We start from the raw sequence: 21,964 nt of genomic DNA on the forward strand, positions 1-21,964 counted from the left end.
TCAAAGTGAACGATTTACACGTTCCTTACTCTTTTTATATCCCCGCATAATGTCTGCAGATACTCATATTATGATAATTTTATGCACTATTGGTTTGTTTCAATCAGGAATGTATAAATTGCAGGAATAGGAATAATATTTTTAATACTATGTAATAGCTCTGTAGTGTAAAAACTTGAATTGTGAATATTTTGGTAGTGATTCGTAAATCGAGAAAAGTGAGTTATTGTTAATTTCCCTACAAAAAATCATTGTAACTAATCAAAATACCTAAAATCCAATCGCTTGACATTTCCGCTGCCGCATTTTGTTCAAATAAATAAAAATATTCCGGGATATCATTATTTATGTACCATATCAATTATCATTTTTCTCTTTATTTTTCAGCATACGCATTTTTTTGAGTAATTGCAAAGTGTAAATATTTTTAAATCAAATTTCCCATCGAATCCGATTTTTTGTAACCAAATAAGCAATGTCATTAATTTATTATTTTCTTGATTGGGAATCACAACACTGCAAAATGCTATAGGTAGGTACCTACTAAACTAGCCAACTGATTAAAAATTATACTTTGATTGTTTACAAAATCTAAACTTTCAATAATTTAATACCGAAGTCAAGTAAATTCGCTGTATGGAAACGACGAACCAACGTGCAACAACTTTCTTTTGTTACGGTGAAGTCTAATTTATGAACACTATTTTATTGCTATTTAATAAAACAATATGTGCTTTCTACACTGTATTAATACTATCCGTTTTATATGTGACGTATATAGAATTATTGTGTCTGGCAAACACAACTTGTCATTCAGTAAGAATCAAGAAATGTATACTCATTACTTTCTTTTTGGTGCTAGTACTAGCGTAAGACAAAGACAGTATGATTCTCTCTGTCTATGTTTGAAATGAGACAGTCCTGTGCTAATATAGTGATTCAACGTCATCGGCCTGTCATAAGGATACCAAATTTGAGACCAACCGAACGAAAGTGTTCCTAACTTCCAAGATTTGACCCATAGAAACATACTATTACCTATAAATTATAAATTAATAACATAATATCATTCCCCCTTTTTCCCCCTTTTTATATTTGTTTTCAGAACTTAATTACTTTGTAGTAGTTACTAGCTCAGAAGCTAAGCCACGAACAGACAGACCGACGGGCATTTGTATTGAGTATGAATTTAAAAACTTACATTTTATATAATACATTAGCAGTGACGGGTTACATTTAGGTCAGCGAATTAATTAGAATGCATTAATAGGGATGTTGACATGAATCGCGAATATATAAAATGTTATGTTTTTACCATAGCTGCCGGGCTAGCAGTAGCCCATGATTGGCGCGAGAGTATCTCGCCGCGACATAGACTACCCGTCCCCCTTTAATTCATACAGTTAGTAAAAGACGGGTGGTTAATCTCGCGTCGAGATACTGTCGCGTCAATCATGTGCTCGGCCTACTGGGAATATTAGAATGCTGAAAATCATATTTTGTAAGTGTGAATATGCGAAGTAAATTAATTAAATTGAAAATAATGCCCGGCATCACGTACGTGACTGCAAACGAAAATCGGAGCGCGTGACGTCACTTTGTGAGAAACACGCACAGACAAGTTGTCAAACCTGATGGTGAGGACCACCAGGTCAATGCCAGTCAGAGGTGGCACTGACAGCAGTTTGTTTATTACATCGTTACGTCATCAAGATCACGTGACAGTTTGGAGCGTTTTTGCGCGAAATTTAAACACTAAACTAATTAGTCGATTTTTTATGCAATAATTACGTGTCCATCTATAAAATTAAAACAGTTCTAAAAAATTGTCTACATCCCTATTGTTGTAGTAATTATGTCTCATGGCATTCTTTTACATGAACGCTTCACGTGTACTATTTATTTATTTATCGTATGGCAAATGGCAATACACACACTTCTTAAATTAAACATAACATAAAAATGTACACTTCCGCAGATACAAAGTCGCGTTTTCTGTCAGGTTTTTAAAATCCTCAACTGGGCCATTATATCTGGTAACAGGGCACTGAAATACCATATGATGTATGGTCTGTTTCGGTTCTCCACACTCGCACGCCGCCGACTCGCTCCACCCCCACTTGTGCCAGAGGTACGCACAGTTGCCAAAACCATACCAGTCCTTATCCTTAGACGGTTTAATGCACACCATATTTGTCGGCTTTCGTTAAATCCTTTGGGCCGTTCCTGTGTGGTAAACTCAAAGAATTATTTTCCTTTTGTTTGTAATATTTATATTGCCAAGCGAAAGGATTGTTAGCGGAATTTATGTAAATTAATAATAGTTCTTCATAACGAACTTATAATAAAATATATTTTAGTATTTGGTAATTTTGGCTAGTTCTGTAGACATTGCAATATGTATATAGTCATGTTAATCCATACTAATATTATAAATGCGAAAGTCTGTCTGTCTGTCTGTCTGTCTGTCTGTCTGTGTGTTCCCTCTTCACGCTTAAACCGCTGAATCGATTTAGATGAAATTTGGCATAGAGCTAGGTTGAGTCCCTGAGAAGGACATAGGATAGTTTTTATCCCGAAAATCATCCCTTAAGAAAGTAAAAAGCGGGGTGGAATTGAGATAATTAATGAAGTGTCTGCTAATTTGTGTGCATAATATGCTCAAATTGAATAATTGCTATAAGACTTTCTCCAGGCGGTATTCTTACTCTTGCTGGGGTTACTAAGTCCACGCAGACGAAGTCGCGGGCATAAGCTAGTTATAAATAAAACAAACACGACAAGGATAATATCAAAATTTATTTAACCTGTAACATCAGTAGGTACCTTCGAGCAACACTGGCTTCTCACACGTTACTAATGATTTAATGAAATATTTCATTACATTACAGTATACTTCACATAAAAACCATATTAAGAATATTTTGTCTAACTCGAATCATTGTACAAGTAAGTATTATACGACCTACTCGTATATTCAAATTTATCCACAAATGTTATTTTGTAGAGGTAACATCACTATCGCGATAAGAAGTCGGATTTGTCGCTCGACCGATCCCAAATTGACATATTGCTGCCATCACTTTAATATTCATTGACATTCATTAAATAAATTATTATTATAATAATTTGACAAGTTAATTCAATCAGCTATTATTATAATGGTGCATTATTGAGGTTGCTATTGTTAAAGTAACTAAATTAATTTTAGAGACTAACTAATAGGTTAATAAACTACTGATACGCTAATATGTTAATGGCTTAGCGAAGCTAGGGCCTGAGCCTATTTTTTATCCGGGTCACATTTCTAGACATTTTCGGAAATGGATTTGAATGAAAATAAAAAAAGAACAAATTTATTTATTGCATTTTTTTAGTTTTTTCCAAAAAAAATATTAAATTACAGTTTTCTTAGTGTATAAGTGTAATAGTGGTGTACTATTTATGTCCTTTTCTTGAATGCAAGTACAGTGTTTAATTATGTGACTGATGTGTTGTATTGGATTAATATCGTGACTTATGCATATGAACCACTTATGAAGACAATGATTACTATAGGTAGGTACCTACATAGAACATAGATAATTTTATAGTGTATCTTTACAATTTGCTACTAGATGAACCGATAATTAATATGTTGAGCAGATCAAATAGGTCACATATTAATGTTTAATGGAATAGTTTAGAGTTAGACCAAGCTAACTCTGCAGCGAACAAAAAAAAAGTAGTTTTTGAAAATCAATATACGAGTATGACAACACCACAGAAAAAAGTATTGATGCTTGTAATTTATTCTACCACTTTATTACCGTACTTACCACTTTATTGTTGTAGGTGACGTTTTTTCCATGTTTTTGTAAACTTAACTTAGGTTGGTATGCCCAATATCTAGGTCCAATGTGCATTGCGTCTCAATCTCTCACTAAGCAAAATGTGAGATGCAAATACAAATTGGACAGGTGTTATTACCACCCTTACTGCTATAATTGTTACCTTGAAACGTAATATTTGACTGTTTTAGCAACTTCACGTGTTTTTAGTAACTCCAGGTCTGGTTCTTTCTATATTCCAGGATTGCAGCAAACTGTACGGCCAACACGTCCAGGACGTTTATGAACAGACGTGCGAGTGCTACTTTCTTTACTACCTATAACTGCTTACGGTGTCTCTCCGGTGTTACAACATAAATCGTTTATAATAAACGCAAAGGCCAATGATGATGATGAAACCTGCTTATCTAGTTTCTTTTTGAAAGAGTTTTAAACGACTTTTCGTTTTTCGTCGCTGTCGTTTTGTTTCTATTGGCACCTAGTTCGTTTTAAAAGAACTGGCAAAGAACGCCTACGAAATAATTGCCAGTTTCATAGATGTTTCGTGCCAGCTCTTATGAAACTACTTGGACCTGGGTATCACTGCCAAACTTAATTCATAAAAAGTTAATCCTTATTAGTAAAACTAGTAGGAGTAGTAGGTAGCAAGCTTCAAAAGAACTGGCAAAGAATGCCTACGAAATAACTGCCGGTTTCATAGATTTTTCGTGCCAGCTCTTATGAAACTACTTGTCATTATCATTTTTTTTGTTCAACACAAATTCCTATTTAGGATAGTTGGAATAACTACGTACAGAATTAGGTACTTAAGTACTTATATTTTGTATAATCATAATCTATTTATTGTGACTATAGGTCAAAAAAAAAAAGGCATAGGTATACCATTTCATAATTATATACCATGATGCCATAAATAACTTAACATGCACCATGGATTGCAAGAAAGAAATAAATACTAAATCTAGGTATTACCGCAACAGTCATTTGTATTTGCGTTGTTATTTGCATAACAAAATTGAGAAAAGTTTCAAAAGAACTGGCAAAGATTGCCTATGAAATAACTACCAGTTTCATAGATATTTTATGCCTGCTCTTATGAAAATACTTGCCTCGCCATCGCCATAGCTAAATAGGTATTTACGTTTATTTCTTTACAATATGTGCTACATTGAGGAAATCAAGCCCTGATGTTTTTAGAAGAGAACTTAAGGTAAGTATGTTTATTAGAGTTTTTAGGGTTTTTAAGTCAACTAGGGAACCTTGTACTAAGTGTTTGCTATGTCCTATCCGTACTTTCATCCGTCGCTTAGGTTAGTGACCGTTCGTACAGTCGTCATCAGATATATCGAAGCGGGCAAGGTGCTCAAAAATATGTGTTTTGTATTTAGTGTTTTCGTATGTCTGAAGGTACGGAACCCTACATAATGCGTGGTCCATTACTCACTATCTCGGTTTTTTATATATATATATATATATATATATATATATTAAATTACCTACTGTTTAAAAAAACACAACACACATTTTTACTTCAAACTGGTCACATTTAATACCTTATCCACAACCAAAACATATTGTAACTTGGTGTATTTTGGATTGAAAACTGCATTATACAAATTTAGGCAGTCATGAAAAAATCAGCATTCAGTAGATATGTTTCACAAAGATTTTTATTTTTAAACTCCTGAAGAACCTCTTCGTCTAGATATTGATTGACGATGGCCGCTACGCGTAAATCATCAGTAGCGTGGGCAAGCGGTGCGCGTAAGTCGTGTATCGCGAGCGGGAGACGCGTGTAGCGCTGGAGCGGATGATGCGGGGAGGCGGAGACTGCAGTTGGCGAGCGTAGCAACACTACGCGGGATTGGAGCGCGCGTGGCGTCGCTTGTACGCGCGCTCTAGCGTTACGCGCCTGCGTCACGCGCTCATACGCAGCCTTGATCAGCGCTTGCGCATACTGAGCTGAATACGTAACGCGTCCGCGCAGGACGCTCACGCTTACATCCACCTTCTCCCGCCAAGTGCTAGCATTGCGTAGCGCAGTCTCCAGTTGCGTAGAGGCGCTACCCATAAGCGCGCACATATGTCGCACCACTGCATCCTGTAACACTTGTTCCGAGTCCTCGCCAGCACACGCCGCATTGATCTGCTCCTCTAACGCGGCTAAGAAGTCCTCCGGACCACCGCCCAAGCAAAATACCGTACCCGTCATACCTACAATCAAAACAATAAAATGAATGACAAAACCTATTGGCTATGTAGATTTATAGTATTTTTCAAACTGGAAGGATACGTTGATAGATGTCAATCCAATACAAGTTTGCGACATTTGGCATATTTAGGTTATAAATTGTATGGAAATGACACCTGTCAGCGTACCCTTCCAGTTTGAAAAATACTACAATTTCGTAGTACCTTTTAAATAGGGGTACGGCCCGCCTGATAGTAAGCGGATTCAGTAATAGCAACGACATGGATATTGGAACAATAAGGCTTATAAGTTATCCTGGGTTGGAAAGCAAGATGACAATATCTTGAGATTACGTACCCAAGCGGGTCTCAAGCTCCGTTTGCCTACCATATCAGACAGGTTAGCATGGCTTATGTTCTCGCACGACTCCATACTTGAAGTCGCGCTTGATGTATGGAGTCGCGCGCGAGAACGCAAGTGATGCTAGCCGGTCTAGTAAGGACCATTGCTAGAGCAGATTCTGGTAAATCTTACTCACCTGGTCTTTTTTGACTATTTGCATATTAATTTTATCATTTAAGTATAAGGACCACTTATTCAGGGTTTCAACTTATTACTTCATCCGTATATTATGTGCAATACCTGTCTTTTTCTTTACCTTGATCTTCCAGCATAGCTGCCATCTCTAGTGCCGTTAGTACTCCCATTTCGTAGCCCAGGAGGTAGAATCTCTTGTTTTTGTTCATCTTTTTCAACATAATCTGTAAAAAAATAAGTGGAAATAATATGTAGTTTTCCACTTTTGGTAAAGTATAGTTCATAAAGAATTGGTACGCACGAGATTTTAAATAGTAATGTATTTAGCTTTTAAATATGAATAAATAAAAAAAGAAATCTGATATTTATTATTTTATTTATTTTAAACTTTATTGCACAAGAACAAGTGCAAAAGGCGGACTTAATGCCTTGAGGCATTCTCTACCAGTCAACCACTGGGCCAAACAGAAATTGTTAAGGTGGGTGCAGTGCGATGCGAAAAATTTTTTTTCTAAATATAAATTCTAAACGCCAATATACAAACTAGTAATATTCATATACTATAATACCTTTATAAACTACATGAATAAACAATATAAATACATATACAAATTTATTATATAATATACATAAATATATATTTGCATGTGCGGGGAAGGGGGCGGGGGGGGGGGTCCCACAGTATCTAGCAGGTGCTTGTAGAGCATTCGTTTGAAAGTCAGCTTGTTTGGGGCTTGTCTAATCGTTAGAGGGAGCGAATTCCAAAGACGGATTGCTTGAACAGCGAAAGAAGACGTGAGAAAACCGGTATGGTGAGGGAGAACAGAGAGTTTAAGAGAACGGGCAGCGCGCAGCTCGCAGCCTGGGCGTGGGGTAATAAGCTGAAGTTACATTTGAGATATTCTGGAGTGATGGGCTCAAATAGGATAGAGAAGAGTGAGGAGAGTATTCGAAAGGATCAGCGCTGACGTATGGGGAGCCACTTGAGCTGACGGCGGTAGCTGGATATATGATCAAACTTTCGAATTCCAAAAATGAACCGTATTCCGTTGTTTACCAGTCGATCGAGTTTGTTGAGAGAATTTTGATCCATGTTGGTTGTGCACACATCAGCATAATCAATGAGCGGGAGGATGAGTGCTTGAACGAGCAATTTCTTTGTGCATACCGGAAGGAAGTTTTTGAACCGGTAGAGTGTGTGTAAGGTACAGGTGACCTTCCGACTGATCTCAAAAAGTTTCCCGTCCCATGAGAGATGCCTGTCAATGATTAAACCGAGGTCCTTCACTTGACTCGAAACTGGGATAACCGAGCCGTCAAAAATTATCGGTGCAACAGAAACCGCATCCAACTTCAAAAGTTGCCATCGACTAACCAGAATAATGGCCTGGCACTTAGATGGGTTGACAGAAATGCCAAAAGAACTAGACCAGTCACTTATGTGATCCAGGTCATCATTGATAGCCGCAATAGCGCAGTTGACATCCGCTACCTCGGCTTGGGCGTATAATTGCAGATCGTCTGCATACAGATGATGATCGCATTTGAGTCCGTGCGTGATGAAATTAATAAACATCGAAAATAACAATGGAGAGAGAATACCACCTTGTGGTACTCCGGTGTTCAGATCACGCCAATCAGACATACACCTATCTCTACGGACAGCTTGGGTGCGACTGGATAGGTACGAATCAAACCACGCCATTGATTCCGATTGATATGTAAATAATTACGAACTTTTTTCGTAATGGACCCCATCTACTTCTGCACAACACTTTTGTCGACATTCTTGGAGTGTTGATTCCATGTAGATCGCAACTAATTGATACCCTGGGCAATTTGACTAGTCTTGTAAATTTTTTTTTTTATGATTGCCCAGTAGTTTTCGATAGTTCGAAATTGGGGACAATTCGGGGGATTCATCTCGCGGGCCATTGTAATCAACCTGATTATTACCATGCCAAAACTTTTTTGAGTAAGTGGCAGCTGGCTAAATCAGGCCAAAATTTCGCGGGACCATTATGGGGTTCTAATAAATGGCAAAACTCATTTCTCTAAGCACTCTTTAATATAAAAGTCCGACTTCATTGTTGAAGATGTAATAAAACTTTTCGTCAAGGCCGCAACTACAATATCCATGCCATATCATATGTTTTTCTTTGCGAAGTTGCCAAGTTTCACAAACATATTTTTCGGGTACATTTCCTCTATTATCGGCCATATAAAACTTCGAACCGAGCAGTTGATTAAAATCGAGTTTTTAGTACGTCTTGTCGCCCAAGAACAAGCAACCTTCGAATTTTGTCAAAACTTGGTCGTAGTCAAGCTCGTGTTTAATGGTTCGATTTGAATGTTTAATTGCTCGATACCTCAGTCGATAGCTCTTAATAGCCACCTCTGATGCGAATCATCTTTACAGTACTATGACATTCTTTGAATTTTCGTGATTAATCGTAATCAGACAGTCCTGGATTTTGTTTCACTGACCTTAGGATTTTTTTCCTTAATCTTATCTTATTACTTGTGCCAGACCTCCGATAGTTTGTATCTTCCTGTCGGCGGATAGAGTCTCCTTGTAACGTTTTATGACCCTACACACACTAGTTTTTAGCATCATAAGCGACTTAGCTGTCTCCGTCCCGGACCGATAGAATTTTCGAGGTATTTGTGCACGATCAATCTCCTTTTCTTAATTTCCATGTTCGAAAACTTTAAAATACAGGAAGCTAGCGTAATAATATTTTCACCATGAATACTTTGACAGACACACGCATGCACGCTCTGTACAGTATGCACGCTCTGTACAGTCTACCTAAGTGCGGTATTAGTTCATTGGCGCCCTCTTGTAGTAGTATGGGGTAGATTCCACCTGGCCCCGGGGCTTTGTATGGCTGAAATGTTGATAGTGCCCATTGTATCGTGATCTAAATACTACCTTTTTAAACGTGTCCCAGTTGTACCTGGTTGTGCTAATGGATTGTTCCATTGCACTAATTGGTACATCGCTCGTCCATTACGGTCTGATGTATTATCGAGCCTGGAAAGTGTGTTACACATGACTTTAACCACGGGCTTCTAATCTAACCCCGTTTCAGTCATTCCTCCGTTACTTCTTCTAATGGAAGTAAGCGGAACTGACTTCGTTGTGGCTAGTGCTTTTGTAGGTCTCATGCCTTCCGTTATGGACCTGATTTGATCGCAATGGTTCATCCATGCTTTCCTTCTTGCTTTCCTCACAGCTTTACTGTATTGCGCGTAATGCTCTAAGTATGTATGTATAAATTCTTTATTGTACAACAACACAGAACACAAATATGGCACAGAAATAGGCAGTAAAAAGGCGAACTTATCCCTTTAAGGGATTTCTTCCAGCTTTCAGGGATTTAAGTCAACGTTTTAGCATCGTTGAAGACAACCCTGGTTTCCTTCCGGAGTTTTGCAATCTCCGGTATCCACCAGGGCACCTTCTTTGCCAGGATTTTCTTTTCCGGGCAGTTGTTTGACCAAGCTGTATAGACATGACATTATACTTTACTATTTGGTTCCCTTATATTTCACGACTCTCCTCTTTCAACACAGACTATAGTGTTACCATTTGAATATAAGATGTATTATTTGTATGGTACCTTCACATATCTCGCCGCCAATTCTTCGTTAGACTCCCCAGGTCTATCGAGACCAGGCTGTAGCACGAACGCTTGCAGCTTCAGTCGCTCGCACATCAGCCGGTAACGATGGTGGTGCCCCTCCAGTCCAGGAATCACGCACAAGAATGGCAGGGTTGCTTGGTTATCCACCTCGTCGTCCCTCTGAGAGTTATAAAAATTATGTATTTAGAATCCCCTATTAATTAATGTACGATTCCCACCGGCGGGCTGGAGTCGGGCCGCGCTGGAGCGCATTCTCAAGCGTCCGCGAGTTGTGCGGCCGTACAAATGTGAAATGCGCTCCGACTCCGCCCGTTCGGTGGGAATCGAACTTAAGTCGTCAATTTGTCATTAAGATTTATGGGTAATACTATTAATATCGTTGACAAACTATTCGAGTGTATTATTTTTTACTCCCCAAAATGTTGGGTTTCTCAGATATTCGCAAAAGAAGCACACCGTAAGATCTATCGTAAGAGACTATTATGTTGGTATCGATTTTTGAATTATTAATCAAACTTCTAGTGTCAATGTAACGTTTTATTCACTGCGTTACGTGGTCTAGCAATGTCAAATGAGATTGCTATCGTTCATAGGCTGAAGTGGCCGCTTATCAGTCGGCCTGTGTCAACTTTCAGATAGAAGTAGAGAAACATCCACTTCTGAGTGATCAAATTATGATGATGGTATCGGTTACGGTTTAATTCACTTATTTTTAGTCACCCGCGCGGCATGTTTCGGAGACCCTAGATCTCCGTTTTCAAGCACTAACAGTGCACGAGTAGCGGTCACGATAGCCGCGCGCCCTGGGTACCTACTTAACTTTTATCGCGCGCGGCTGCACGGCGCACATGAATTATAATTATGAATTAAGTAAATTAAACCGTAAAATTAGCTTAATGTAGGTATAACTTACCAATTGACTCGAGTGTGAATGCGTGGGGGGTGACATCAACTCAACAGTGGCCAGTAGTTCATCCGGGTCGACATACGTAAATAGAGCACCGAGACCTTCTTTGGGTGGATATTCGCATTCCTTTGACATTTCCTCGATGTCTCTTAATCTGCCGAATGTTAAATACTTAAAGCCATAATACATGTTACGGGTTGTTTCACCACGATGACAATTGACACTGTCAATTTTCTGTCCATTCCCAGGTCGATATGTAACGACGGTGCCTAGCTATAGGCTATATCTAGTTGTTGCATCTGCAATGTTCGGCGAATTGTCACTGTGGTGAAACAGGGGCCTGATAATATAGATATCACAGATGTACTAAGGTACCATACATTATTTGTGTTGATTTTAGCCAAATTATATTTATTATGGTACACTTTGGTTATCTGGTTACATTCTACTTTATCATAGACTAAAAGAAACGTAGTATTTGGCGGCGGGCTTCAAAAATCTGTTTTACTAGCTTCGTGTTATTGTACAAAATTTAATATCTTCAAAATATTATTTTAACTTTACTTACTTTTCTACAGTCATAAAAGGTATTTTGTCTTCATCGATACAAACTTCATAATTGTCTGTTAAAAAGATAGATACTGCTCGTGCTTTTTCTGACGAAATTCCTAAATCTTGCAATGTTGCAACACTACCATCGCCACCAACTGTGTCTATCGAAATGGGAATACCTGTAAACCAATATTTATATAAGGTTATATGGGGTAAGAGAAACACTGGGACAAGAATGAATTAATGATTATTGAAGGAAATCACTTGTAGGAAATCCTCTTACTGTTTCTCTTGCTCTAAGCAAAATAAACCAAGTTGCTCTTACCCCATATGACCTTAGGTAAATTTAAGATCGGATAAGGAAGGTTGCGAAAACTGTCCACGATAAGATAGGCTAGGGGTTAAAACTAAATGAAACGCTCAACGATTTTCATCGATCCGATCCGAACTTGGTGCTTTCCGAAAACAACGTAACGACGTAAGTGTTACAAACTGCCCCGCAAAACACACGTTACAGATTAACTCAGTTAGCCAGTAGTAAACTTTTAAACATTATAAAAAGTGTATTAAGTGTGGTGCTATTAGTATATACTACAGTTATTAAGCAGGTGTACTAAAACTACAAAAAACAAACTTAATGAAATCAGTGTCAGTTTTTAACAAAAAGCTACTTGGGTTGTTTTAACTTTTCTTTGTCAAGTTTCTTTCGTTTTATACCTACGTTCGCACTGTTCACTAATCAATTTTTTATTTTATTTTTCCCAACAATAAAAACTGGCAGGGTCACTTAGATACACCAGAGGGGCACTTTGATATGTTCAAAACTGCCCCAATCTTTATTGACCAAAGTATCCCAATGGTCAAATAAATCATTTATTAAGAGCCCATCAACGTGCTCACTAGCGCCACTGCTTAATAATTATTGTGATTATTTAAATTTAACGACAGATATTTAAAAACGGAGGCCGCTACGTACTGTATTTTGTATTTAAGTACCATTTGAATACATCAAACTAGTTTTTATGTTGCTGGATTCGTCAATCTATGTACTCAAAACAAAAACGGCCGTTTTAACTTTGGACGCCTAGATTGACGAATACAGCGACGTAAAAACTGTAATAATGTATTCAAAAGGCACTTAAATACAAAATACAGTACGTAGCGGCCCCCTCTTTTAAATATCTATCGTTAAATTTAAATAATTACAATTATTTAGCAGTGGCGCTAGTGAGCACGTTGATGGGCTCTTAAAAATATGATGTTAAGTATTACTTTAAAATGGTAAGCTAACTTTATTACTGAATAAACGTAATTAGTTCTCATTATAATGTTCATCCAGTAATGTTCATTCATCCAGTCTATAATTTCGTTCCAAAACTATAAATATACTAATATGTGTGAACGCGGAAACACGTATTGACGCGCCTAGCGGCAACGGCTAGCAGACCAGCTGTGCCGAAGCTGGTACCTCACTTACATTTACAAAGCCACGTTTTAGTGTTGCAGAAGGTGAACATAAGTTTCTAGTTAAGGAATTAGTGTGGGTGTTCAAAACTGCCCCTTGTGCCTATCTGCCCCGCTTCCTAGCTCTATTGCGCAACCCCAGTTGGTACGCCTCTTACTATAAAGAACATAGCGGTTAGGAACAGGAGCGAGGAGCCAATATCTCAAACTCAATCTGGAGGTAGCAACTGTGGGGGATCTACACTGCAAATACAGTCTACGGGTGAGGCGGCATCCATGGTGCTTGAAGTAAAGTCGATCCGGGACCAAATGAGCATGCTATCCGAGCAATTAACGGATGTCCTGTCCACTGTAGCGGAATACCAAGCCGCACTTACGGATTGCTCCAACAAGCTCGGAATAGTTAACAAGAGGTTGGAGCAATTAGAACTTTCATCGGCAAACCACTGTACGTGTGCGAAAACGGAGGGATCGGGGCCGGCTGGTGGCGTCGCTTCAGGAAAACGGAGGCGCAGGAGCCGCAACGCACGAAAGTCAACTCTAACCGCGAGCAAAGAACCTGAAGAAACCGCAGGTGTAGAGTCACCCGATGGAGCACATAATTCAGAATCTTCTGCCGTAGCATCCAGGAAAAATAGTCTGGCTGAGACGCATACTATTTGCACAGATGGAGAGGCGGACACTCGTTCCACAGCTGGAAAGTCAGCTCTAGCCGTGAGGAAAGAACATGAGGAAGCCGCAGGTGTAGAGTCGCCCGATGGAGCAGATGGAGAGGCGGACAGTCGTTCCACAGCTGGTGAAACTCCTCCGGCAGGTAATGGCAAAGAGGCAAAAACGTCTAAAAAACGTATATCATGTGTGCGGGGCACAGCAGGGCCAGATGTTACGTCGCTTAAAGCGGTGGAGGTCCGCAAATTTATACACCTGTGGAACATGGTGTCAGGCGCAGATGAAATACGGGCGTACCTAGAGGCTATGTTCCCGGAAAAAATGTGCACGGTGCAGGAGCTCAAGCCCAAAGGACCGTACAAATCATATAAAATTGGTGTCCCACTAGAACTTTATAACAAATGCCTATCTGCGGAAGTTTGGCCTGAGAACGCTCGAGTAAAAGCGTGGTTTTTTCGATCATACAACAACAACGCCAAGGATTCAGGTATCTCCAGACGCCAAGCGGAAGGTGGAGTCTATGATAGAAGTCGTATATCAGAATGTCAGGGGTCTCAACACCAAACTTAGCTTCTTCAAACAAAGTCTTCTATCACTAGACGCTGATATTGTAGCAGTGACCGAGACGTTCCTCACTGATGCGGTTGACGACGCTGAGCTAACGTGCGGCGGATGGAGCGTGCTGCGCCGGGACCGCGCCACAGGCGCGCGCGGCGGTGGTGTGCTCCTCGCGGCACGGCCTGATTTGGAACTGCATCGCTGTCCACATCTGGAGACCCCAAGTGGTGAAGACTTATGGGTGACGTTTGTTGTTGAACAAGTGGTGTGTTATATGTGCGTTATCTACATTCCTCCCAGTGCGATAGACGGTACTTATTTCACCTGGTTTCACAAGGTGGAGTCTGTGATTGACACGCTAAAGGGTGCAGTGTTTATCATCGGTGACCTAAATTTGAATCCAGTTTATTCGTCCCAAAATGTTCTAAGTTATTATTGTTATTTTTTAACTGTTTGTGGTTTGAAAGAAACGAATGAGGTGAGGAATGCTCATGGAGGTAAACTAGATGTTGTGCTGATGTCAGAGCGCATTCCTACTTGCGTGGTACTGGAGATGCCGGATGGTGGACTGGTTCCAAGGTCAGACGCATACCATCCTCCTCTGGAGATATCGGTTAAAACGAATGGTTTCATGTGTCGAGCTCCAACCGAACGCCTGGAACCTGGCAATGTGGACGGGCAGCAGGACTGGAACTTTCCTAAGGGAAACTATGAGCTTCTGTATAAATTAATCTCGGGGATTTGCTGGCAGGAAGTTTTCAGTTCTGTGAATGTTGACAATGCTGTTGATATTTTGTATAAAAAATTGTATGGGGTCTTTGATCTCTGTATACCGAAACGGATTCGACCGAGGAAACCAAGTAGGCGTTATCCCATTTGGTACACTTCAGAACTGATAAGTGACCTTAAACGAAAAGGAGAACTTCACAGAAAGTGGAAAGCCACTAAAAATAGAGACATTTACTACGAGTTTTCGAAATTGAGATCCAAAGTTAAGGAACGTATAGCGTCTGCTTATGATGATTACCTCGATCGAATCCAGAGTAGGGTAAGACACTATCCCCGTGCTTTTTGGCAACATCTTGACAGCTTGAAAACAAAGGGTGGTTTTGTCTCTAGTATAGAGTCTGATGGGCAAAAATTTACTGGAAGCAAGGTAGCTAGTGCGTTTCTCGGGGGAGCCTCACCTCTAGAGAACGCGTCCCCAGGTGGCGGATAGGGGAATGCTCGGCAGATATGCCGGGTAGGAGGGAAATAAAATACCTCCCGCGGACCAACAGGCACCCCCGTCGGGCCGCTTGGACATACTCCGACACCGGGCCGGCGGGGGACCGCGGCACCAGGCAGGATTCCGTGTTGAGGATGGCAGCGGAGGAGCGAGAGCCAACGGTGGCATCCTAAGCCCCAGTTAGCAGGAGGGGTCACTGCCTTGGCGTCAGGTGGCAACCGGCCGTAAAACCACAGCCAAACAACCGTCTCCTAATCAATATGAATCACAACAATACAAAGAAACGGTCTACTACTAGGGCGTACCCCGGAAGCGACGTATCAGGCGAAAAACAAGGAAGTGCTACAAATGTTAGGGCGTACCCCCGAAGCGACGCGAAGAAGCCTGGAGCCCACGTCCCAAAAATTCGCATTGGCAGTTGGAACGTGGGTTCCATGACAGGACGCAGCTCGGAATTAAGCGAAGTGTTGTTCAGAAGACGCATCAGCATTTGTTGCATTCAGGAGACGAAGTGGAAGGGGTCCAAAGCACGCAATATCGGTAATGACTACAAACTCATATACAACGGCACAGAAAACAAAAAAAAACGGCGTCGGCATAGTCGTGGATAAGAACTTCCAAGCTCGAGTAGTCGACGTGAAAAGGGTCAGTGATAGGATAATAACTGTGAAATTTGCACTTGACGATCAGGAATGTATGAATGTTATATCAGCGTACGCGCCACAGATAGGGCTATCGCAAAAGGAAAAGAGCGCTTTCTGGGAAGATCTTTATGAGTTGGTACAATCTATACCAAGCACCGAGTCGAAATACATTGGAGCGGATTTCAATGGTCATGTCGGAGAAACCACCAACTCATTCAGAGATATCCACGGTAACAACGGCTACGGAAGAATAAATCCCCAAGGGCAAGACATCCTAAACTTCGCCGCCTCGTTTAACATGGCAATTATCAACACCTTCTTTTCAAAGCCCCAAGAACATCTCATAACATACAAGAGCGGTGGAAAATGTACACAAGTCGATTACATTCTCGCAGATCGACACCTACTTAAAACCTGTAAAGTGATACCCGGAGAACCTTTAACATCCCAACATCGGTTGCTAGTTGCCGATTTTATCGCACGAAGACCAGTGACAGTTAAGGCAGGTAGAGTACCCAAGATACGCTGGCATAAGTTAGATCAAGAAGAAGGTCTAAAACTCTGTTCTGATCTGGATGCCTACATACATGACATACAAAAAGACAAAGACGCGAATACGATGTGGAAAGAATTCCACGAGATTTGCATTCAGAAGGCCACAGGATATCTAGGCGTCTCAAACGGAATAACCAGAGAGGATAAAGACCCCACACTATGAAACCCAGAGGTCCAAGAAAAGCTTAAAATTAAGAAAGGCCTATTTAAAACCTGGCAGAACTCAAAGAGCGAAATCAGTGAAACCGAGTATCGAAACGCAAAAAAGGAAGCCAGGCGCGCAGTTGCCCAAACCAGGGCAAAGAACAGGGAGGGCCTCTATGGTATGCTTGAAAATGCCAAAAACGATAAACAGATCTTTAAAATCGCCAAACAGAGACATCAAGACGCTCGCGATACCAAGGCAGTCAAGTATATAAAGGATCTCCAAGGAACCATCCTGACATCTGACAAGGACATAAATGAGAGATGGAAAGAGTATTACTCACAGTTGTTGAACGAGACATACCCATGCGAACCAGTTGCTCAGTCACCAACAGTCAAAGGACCGTGGCCTATCATTACACCTGACGAAGTCAAGGTAGCTGTTAGTAAAATGGCAAACAACAAAGCCGTTGGCCCGGACAACCTACCAGCTGAACTGTGGAAGAAATTGGGTGACACCGGAGTGTACTTTTTGACAACTCTTTTTAACAAATTTCCGTTGGATGGCATTCCTGAGGCATGGAGGAAAAGCTTTCTAGTGCCATTTTATAAAAATAAAGGCGATATAAGGTTGTGTGGTAACTACCGTGCCATCAAACTGCTATCACACAGTTTCAAGATTTGGGAACGAGTTCTGGACCAAAGACTTCGCAAACTAACATCAGTGACAGAAAACCAGTGTGGCTTTGTCACCGGAAAATCAACAACCGACGCAATCCACACCATCCGTATTTTAATGGAATCCTACAGGGACAACAAGAAAGACTTACACATGGTCTTTATAGACCTGGAAAAGGCGTTCGACCGAATCCCGAGGCCCCTGATTTGGCAGGCGTTGCGGTCCCAGAGGGTCCCTGAATGTTATATACGGATGATAGTCGATATGTACAGCAACGTCACCACAAAAGTAAGATGTCCAGCGGGAATGGGTGATGAGTTTCACGTAAATGTTGGAGTTCACCAAGGGTCAGCTCTCAGCCCGCTTCTATTCAACCTCGTTATGGACTACCTCACGTCTAATATCCAGAAACCAACACCTTGGAACCTTCTTTACGCAGACGATGTTGTCCTCATCGATGAAGATCCAAGCGCACTCCAAAGAACGCTGGAAAGCTGGAGGTCAGCCCTAGAAAAAGCGGGACTGAGAATAAGCAGAGAGAAAACTGAATATATGCACTGCAATTTTGCCAACAGTAACTCCCAACATACTTTACACCTGCAAAATACTGCGCTTAAAAGTGTACAAAACTTTAAGTATCTAGGTAGCGTAATAACCAATGACGGCTACATTGACAGCGACGTAGCGCATCGTAAAAGCACGGGCTGGCAAAAGTGGAGGGAGCTTACAGGAGTACTCTGTGACCCGAGGATGCCCATCCGCGTGAAGGGCAAAGTGTACAAAACCGCTGTAAGACCAGCAATGTTATATGGTGCAGAATGTTGGCCTCTCAAGAAGCAACAATCCGACCAACTTCACGTCGCTGAAATGCGAATGCTAAGGTGGTCTGCTGGAGTGACACTCATGGACAAAGTGCCAAACTGTTACATCAGAGGCTCGTTCAAAATAAGACCCATACAGGACAAGCTAACGGAAACACGACTCCGATGGTATGGTCATGTCATGAGAAGGCCGGAGGACCACATGACTAGGAAGGTGCTAGAGTGTGTGGAAAAGCCGAAAAAGAGTGGACGACCCCGACTTACATGGATGTCCGTAGTTAAGAAAGACCTAGAGAATAAGAATATAGACCCAACGACGACCCGGAACAGATACAACTGGAGAAAATTGATTAGGAGAGCCGACCCCAAATAAAAATGGGATAAGGCCTGAGGAAGAAGAAGAAGAAGGTAGCTAGTGCGTTTGCCGATTACTTTTCAGCGGTATTCTTGCCTGATATTCCGCGGCTGGAACCGAGCGGGCAGGGGATTGGAGATCAAAATCGTGATTCTAACCTCATTCACATTAAGTCCGTATCAGTGGAAGAGGTTGAAGCAGGAATTAAACGAATGAAGGCTAACTGTTCGGTCGGGCCCGATAACGTGCCGGCGTATATCTTGAAAGGGTGTGCAGAGAGCCTGAAGATTCCGTTGCATTTTATTTTCAACTTGGCCCTCAGTACTGGGTGTTACCCGCATCATTGGAAGGTATCTAGGGTAAGACCGATCCCAAAGGGGAGTGATGTTACTGCGGTGGAAAATTACAGGCCAATAGCTATTCTTCCTACGCTGGCCAAATTGTTTGAGTCTATACTCCATCGAACTCTATCAGTACAGACTAGACCTCTTTTGTGTGATGCTCAACACGGTTTCAGACCGAATCGATCGGTAAACACAAATCTCCTGATTTTGGTCGATAGCATTTCGGAACACCTTGATAGAGGTATCCAGGTTGATGTACTGTATCTCGATTTTGGGAAGGCTTTCGATCGCGTGGATAACGATGTTTTGCTGCAAAAATTAAGCTGCATTGGCTTTTCTACTGGATTGCTGAAATTCTTTGCAAGTTATCTACGTGATCGACTGCAATTTGTCCGGCACGGTTGCTTTGTCTCGGCTCCTTATCATACTCGATCGGGCGTTAGTCAAGGCTCCATACTAGGACCATTCCTGTTTGGAATAATGATTAATGACCTCCAGTCTGTTCTAAAGTCATGTCAATGCCTCCTTTACGCTGACGATTTGAAGTTAGTTTACGGGGTGGAGCAAGAAACCGACTGTGAATCATTGCAGGCGGACATCAACTTGGTCTTTCGGTGGAGTATGGAGAACAAACTTCTTTTCAACCCAGCCAAGTGCAGTGTCTGTACCTTCAGCCGTTCGCGCGCTCCAGTACTTGCGCAGTACTTGTTGGGATCAGAGCCTATAAATCGTGTGTTTTCTGTTAAGGATCTAGGCGTGGTCTTCGATACTCGTCTCACATTCCACGAGCACATAGTGTCACTTGCGACCGACTGCTATCGAAGACTGGGCTTTGTAATCCGTAACTTGCGTAACTTTAACGATCCACTGGCTATTAAGCTAGTTTATAACGCCTTGGTGAGAAGCAAGTTAGAGGCTTCGTCGATCGCATGGTTACCGTATGAATCAACTTACGCGTTACTGCTGGAGAAAGTGCAAAAAGCTTTCCTAAGGTTTTTGTACAAGAAGATTTATGGGTACTACCCGTTCCTGTATCCAACCAAGTATCTCTTGGGAACCCTTGGATACAATTCATTAGAAGTCAGACGGACCTTTAGTTTGCTATCTACTGCGTGTCGAACACTGCGCGGAGAGTCAGATTGTCCGGAACTTGTGAGCCGCCTCGTGCGACTGTTTGTTCCAGATGTCTCCAGAATAAATCTCAGGCCGCGGAGACGCGTTCTTTTAGCTGTGCCGGCTGCGCGAACTGTGTCGCGAAGAAACTCGCCACTGCCGCGCGCTCTCTCTCTACTTAATGCGCTCTTGGCGTCAGCACCGGAATGCGATTTGATTGCATGGCGATGGGTGGCTGTGAGAAACGAATGCTTGAGGTTCTGTGAGGTGATGGACGCTAGGCCCTCGAGTGTAACGTAATGTTTGTTATCCGTGTGTGAAATGTAATGTAATACTTAATGTAATGATTCTATGTTGTTATGTGTTAGTTTCATGACGTATTGGTTTACTGTAAAGTCGTGTAAACGTATTTATAAAAAAAAAAAAAAAATAAGGCTTGTATTATGCGTACTAGACGACGATATACATTATAGATAGACATAGATAAATACTTTAATAGAAAACATCCATAACTCAGGAACAAATATCTGTGAAGAACCCGCAAATTAATGCCCTTATCAGGATTAGAACCCGGGATCTCTTGCGTCGTAGGCAGGGTCCCTAATACCGACTAGGCTAGAAGGCAGTTGAGTATTAAAATTCATTGTCCTTCTGTTTTTAAGTACTTACCAGATATCGCTGTAATTTGGTCTAGGAGCGTTTTGCTTGTTGTAACTTGAGTGTGAGCGAATATAGCACTTTGTTGTGAACATAGACCTTGTTCCACGGCATTTGTTATTTGCCGTGAATCTGTCAATTCCTGCAGAAGTAAAAGTTTTATCAAACTAATAATACATTTCTAAGGGCATTACAATGTGTGGTCCATAACGATAGAAACAACTGACATTCTAAGAAGGCTTTCGTTTATATATTATTATGTCGGCGTAAAATCCGCCAGATCATGAAATTCCTAGGCTATGGCGGCGTTTCATGATATGCCTAGGAATTTCATAATCTAGCGGATTGTACGATCGGCCGCCGACATATAATGGTGTCCCTGATGTTGTTGTCACAGGCCACACGTTGCGTAATGCGATAGTTGCTGATGCACCTAACCTGTGGTATTTGAAGCATCATTGCCGGCAATCGTTCGCTCGCTCTTGAAAGACATACACGTTGGCCCACAAAGTTGTTGATGCCAACAACAGCAAAATACCTGAAATTATTTAGTGGGCACGATACACAATCACAAAATAATTAAAAATGAAGTAGTATTAAAATTTCGTACCAACTTAATACCGCAATGAAATGCATGATGGTTTCCCATAAAAGTGATGCAAGTCCGAATTTGATAGTCTGCTACGGCGGAACTTGCCGAAAGTACAGAAAAGATAGCAACTTCCGGTGCGAAAAGGGGGGGGGGGGGGTAAATTTACCCATCTGATACTGAAATAATAGTTATGGTAGCATTTAGAAATTTACTGGTAGTTGGTAGATACAGAAAAGCGAAATCTGGCAGTATTTTTTATCCGGAAGTGCTTGGTAGACGCTCTCAAAGGTGACCATCGGTTCCCCTAACTTATTTTTTTTTCCACATACAATTATTATTAAGGGATGAACCCAATGCGATAATTTGGCAAAAAATTAAATGTATAAACATACAAAATACAAGTACCTATATCTAACAAATCATTTTTTTTCCTACATAACTACCTATTCAATATAACAAATATTTAATAATGCT

General features: G+C 41.1%; 1 protein-coding gene across 1 annotated transcript in view; it reads right to left on the bottom strand.

The window, feature by feature from the left end:
* Positions 1-5,366: 5,366 nt before the first annotated feature.
* LOC134749886 (fatty acid synthase-like) overlaps positions 5,367-21,964 on the bottom strand; it is a 39,801-nt gene continuing 23,203 nt past the window's right edge. The window contains exons 34-40 of the mRNA XM_063684886.1: positions 21,337-21,436; positions 20,911-21,040; positions 11,684-11,846; positions 11,122-11,269; positions 10,185-10,367; positions 6,680-6,782; positions 5,367-6,044 (exon numbers count right to left, since the gene is read on the bottom strand). Of these exons, the coding sequence (XP_063540956.1) occupies positions 5,449-6,044; positions 6,680-6,782; positions 10,185-10,367; positions 11,122-11,269; positions 11,684-11,846; positions 20,911-21,040; positions 21,337-21,436 (1,423 nt within the window). The 3' untranslated portion in view covers positions 5,367-5,448. The remainder of the gene's footprint in view (positions 6,045-6,679; positions 6,783-10,184; positions 10,368-11,121; positions 11,270-11,683; positions 11,847-20,910; positions 21,041-21,336; positions 21,437-21,964) is intronic.

The sequence above is a fragment of the Cydia strobilella genome, chromosome 19 (assembly GCF_947568885.1).
Source record: "Cydia strobilella chromosome 19, ilCydStro3.1, whole genome shotgun sequence".
In the NCBI taxonomy this organism is placed as follows: Eukaryota; Metazoa; Arthropoda; class Insecta; order Lepidoptera; family Tortricidae; genus Cydia; species Cydia strobilella.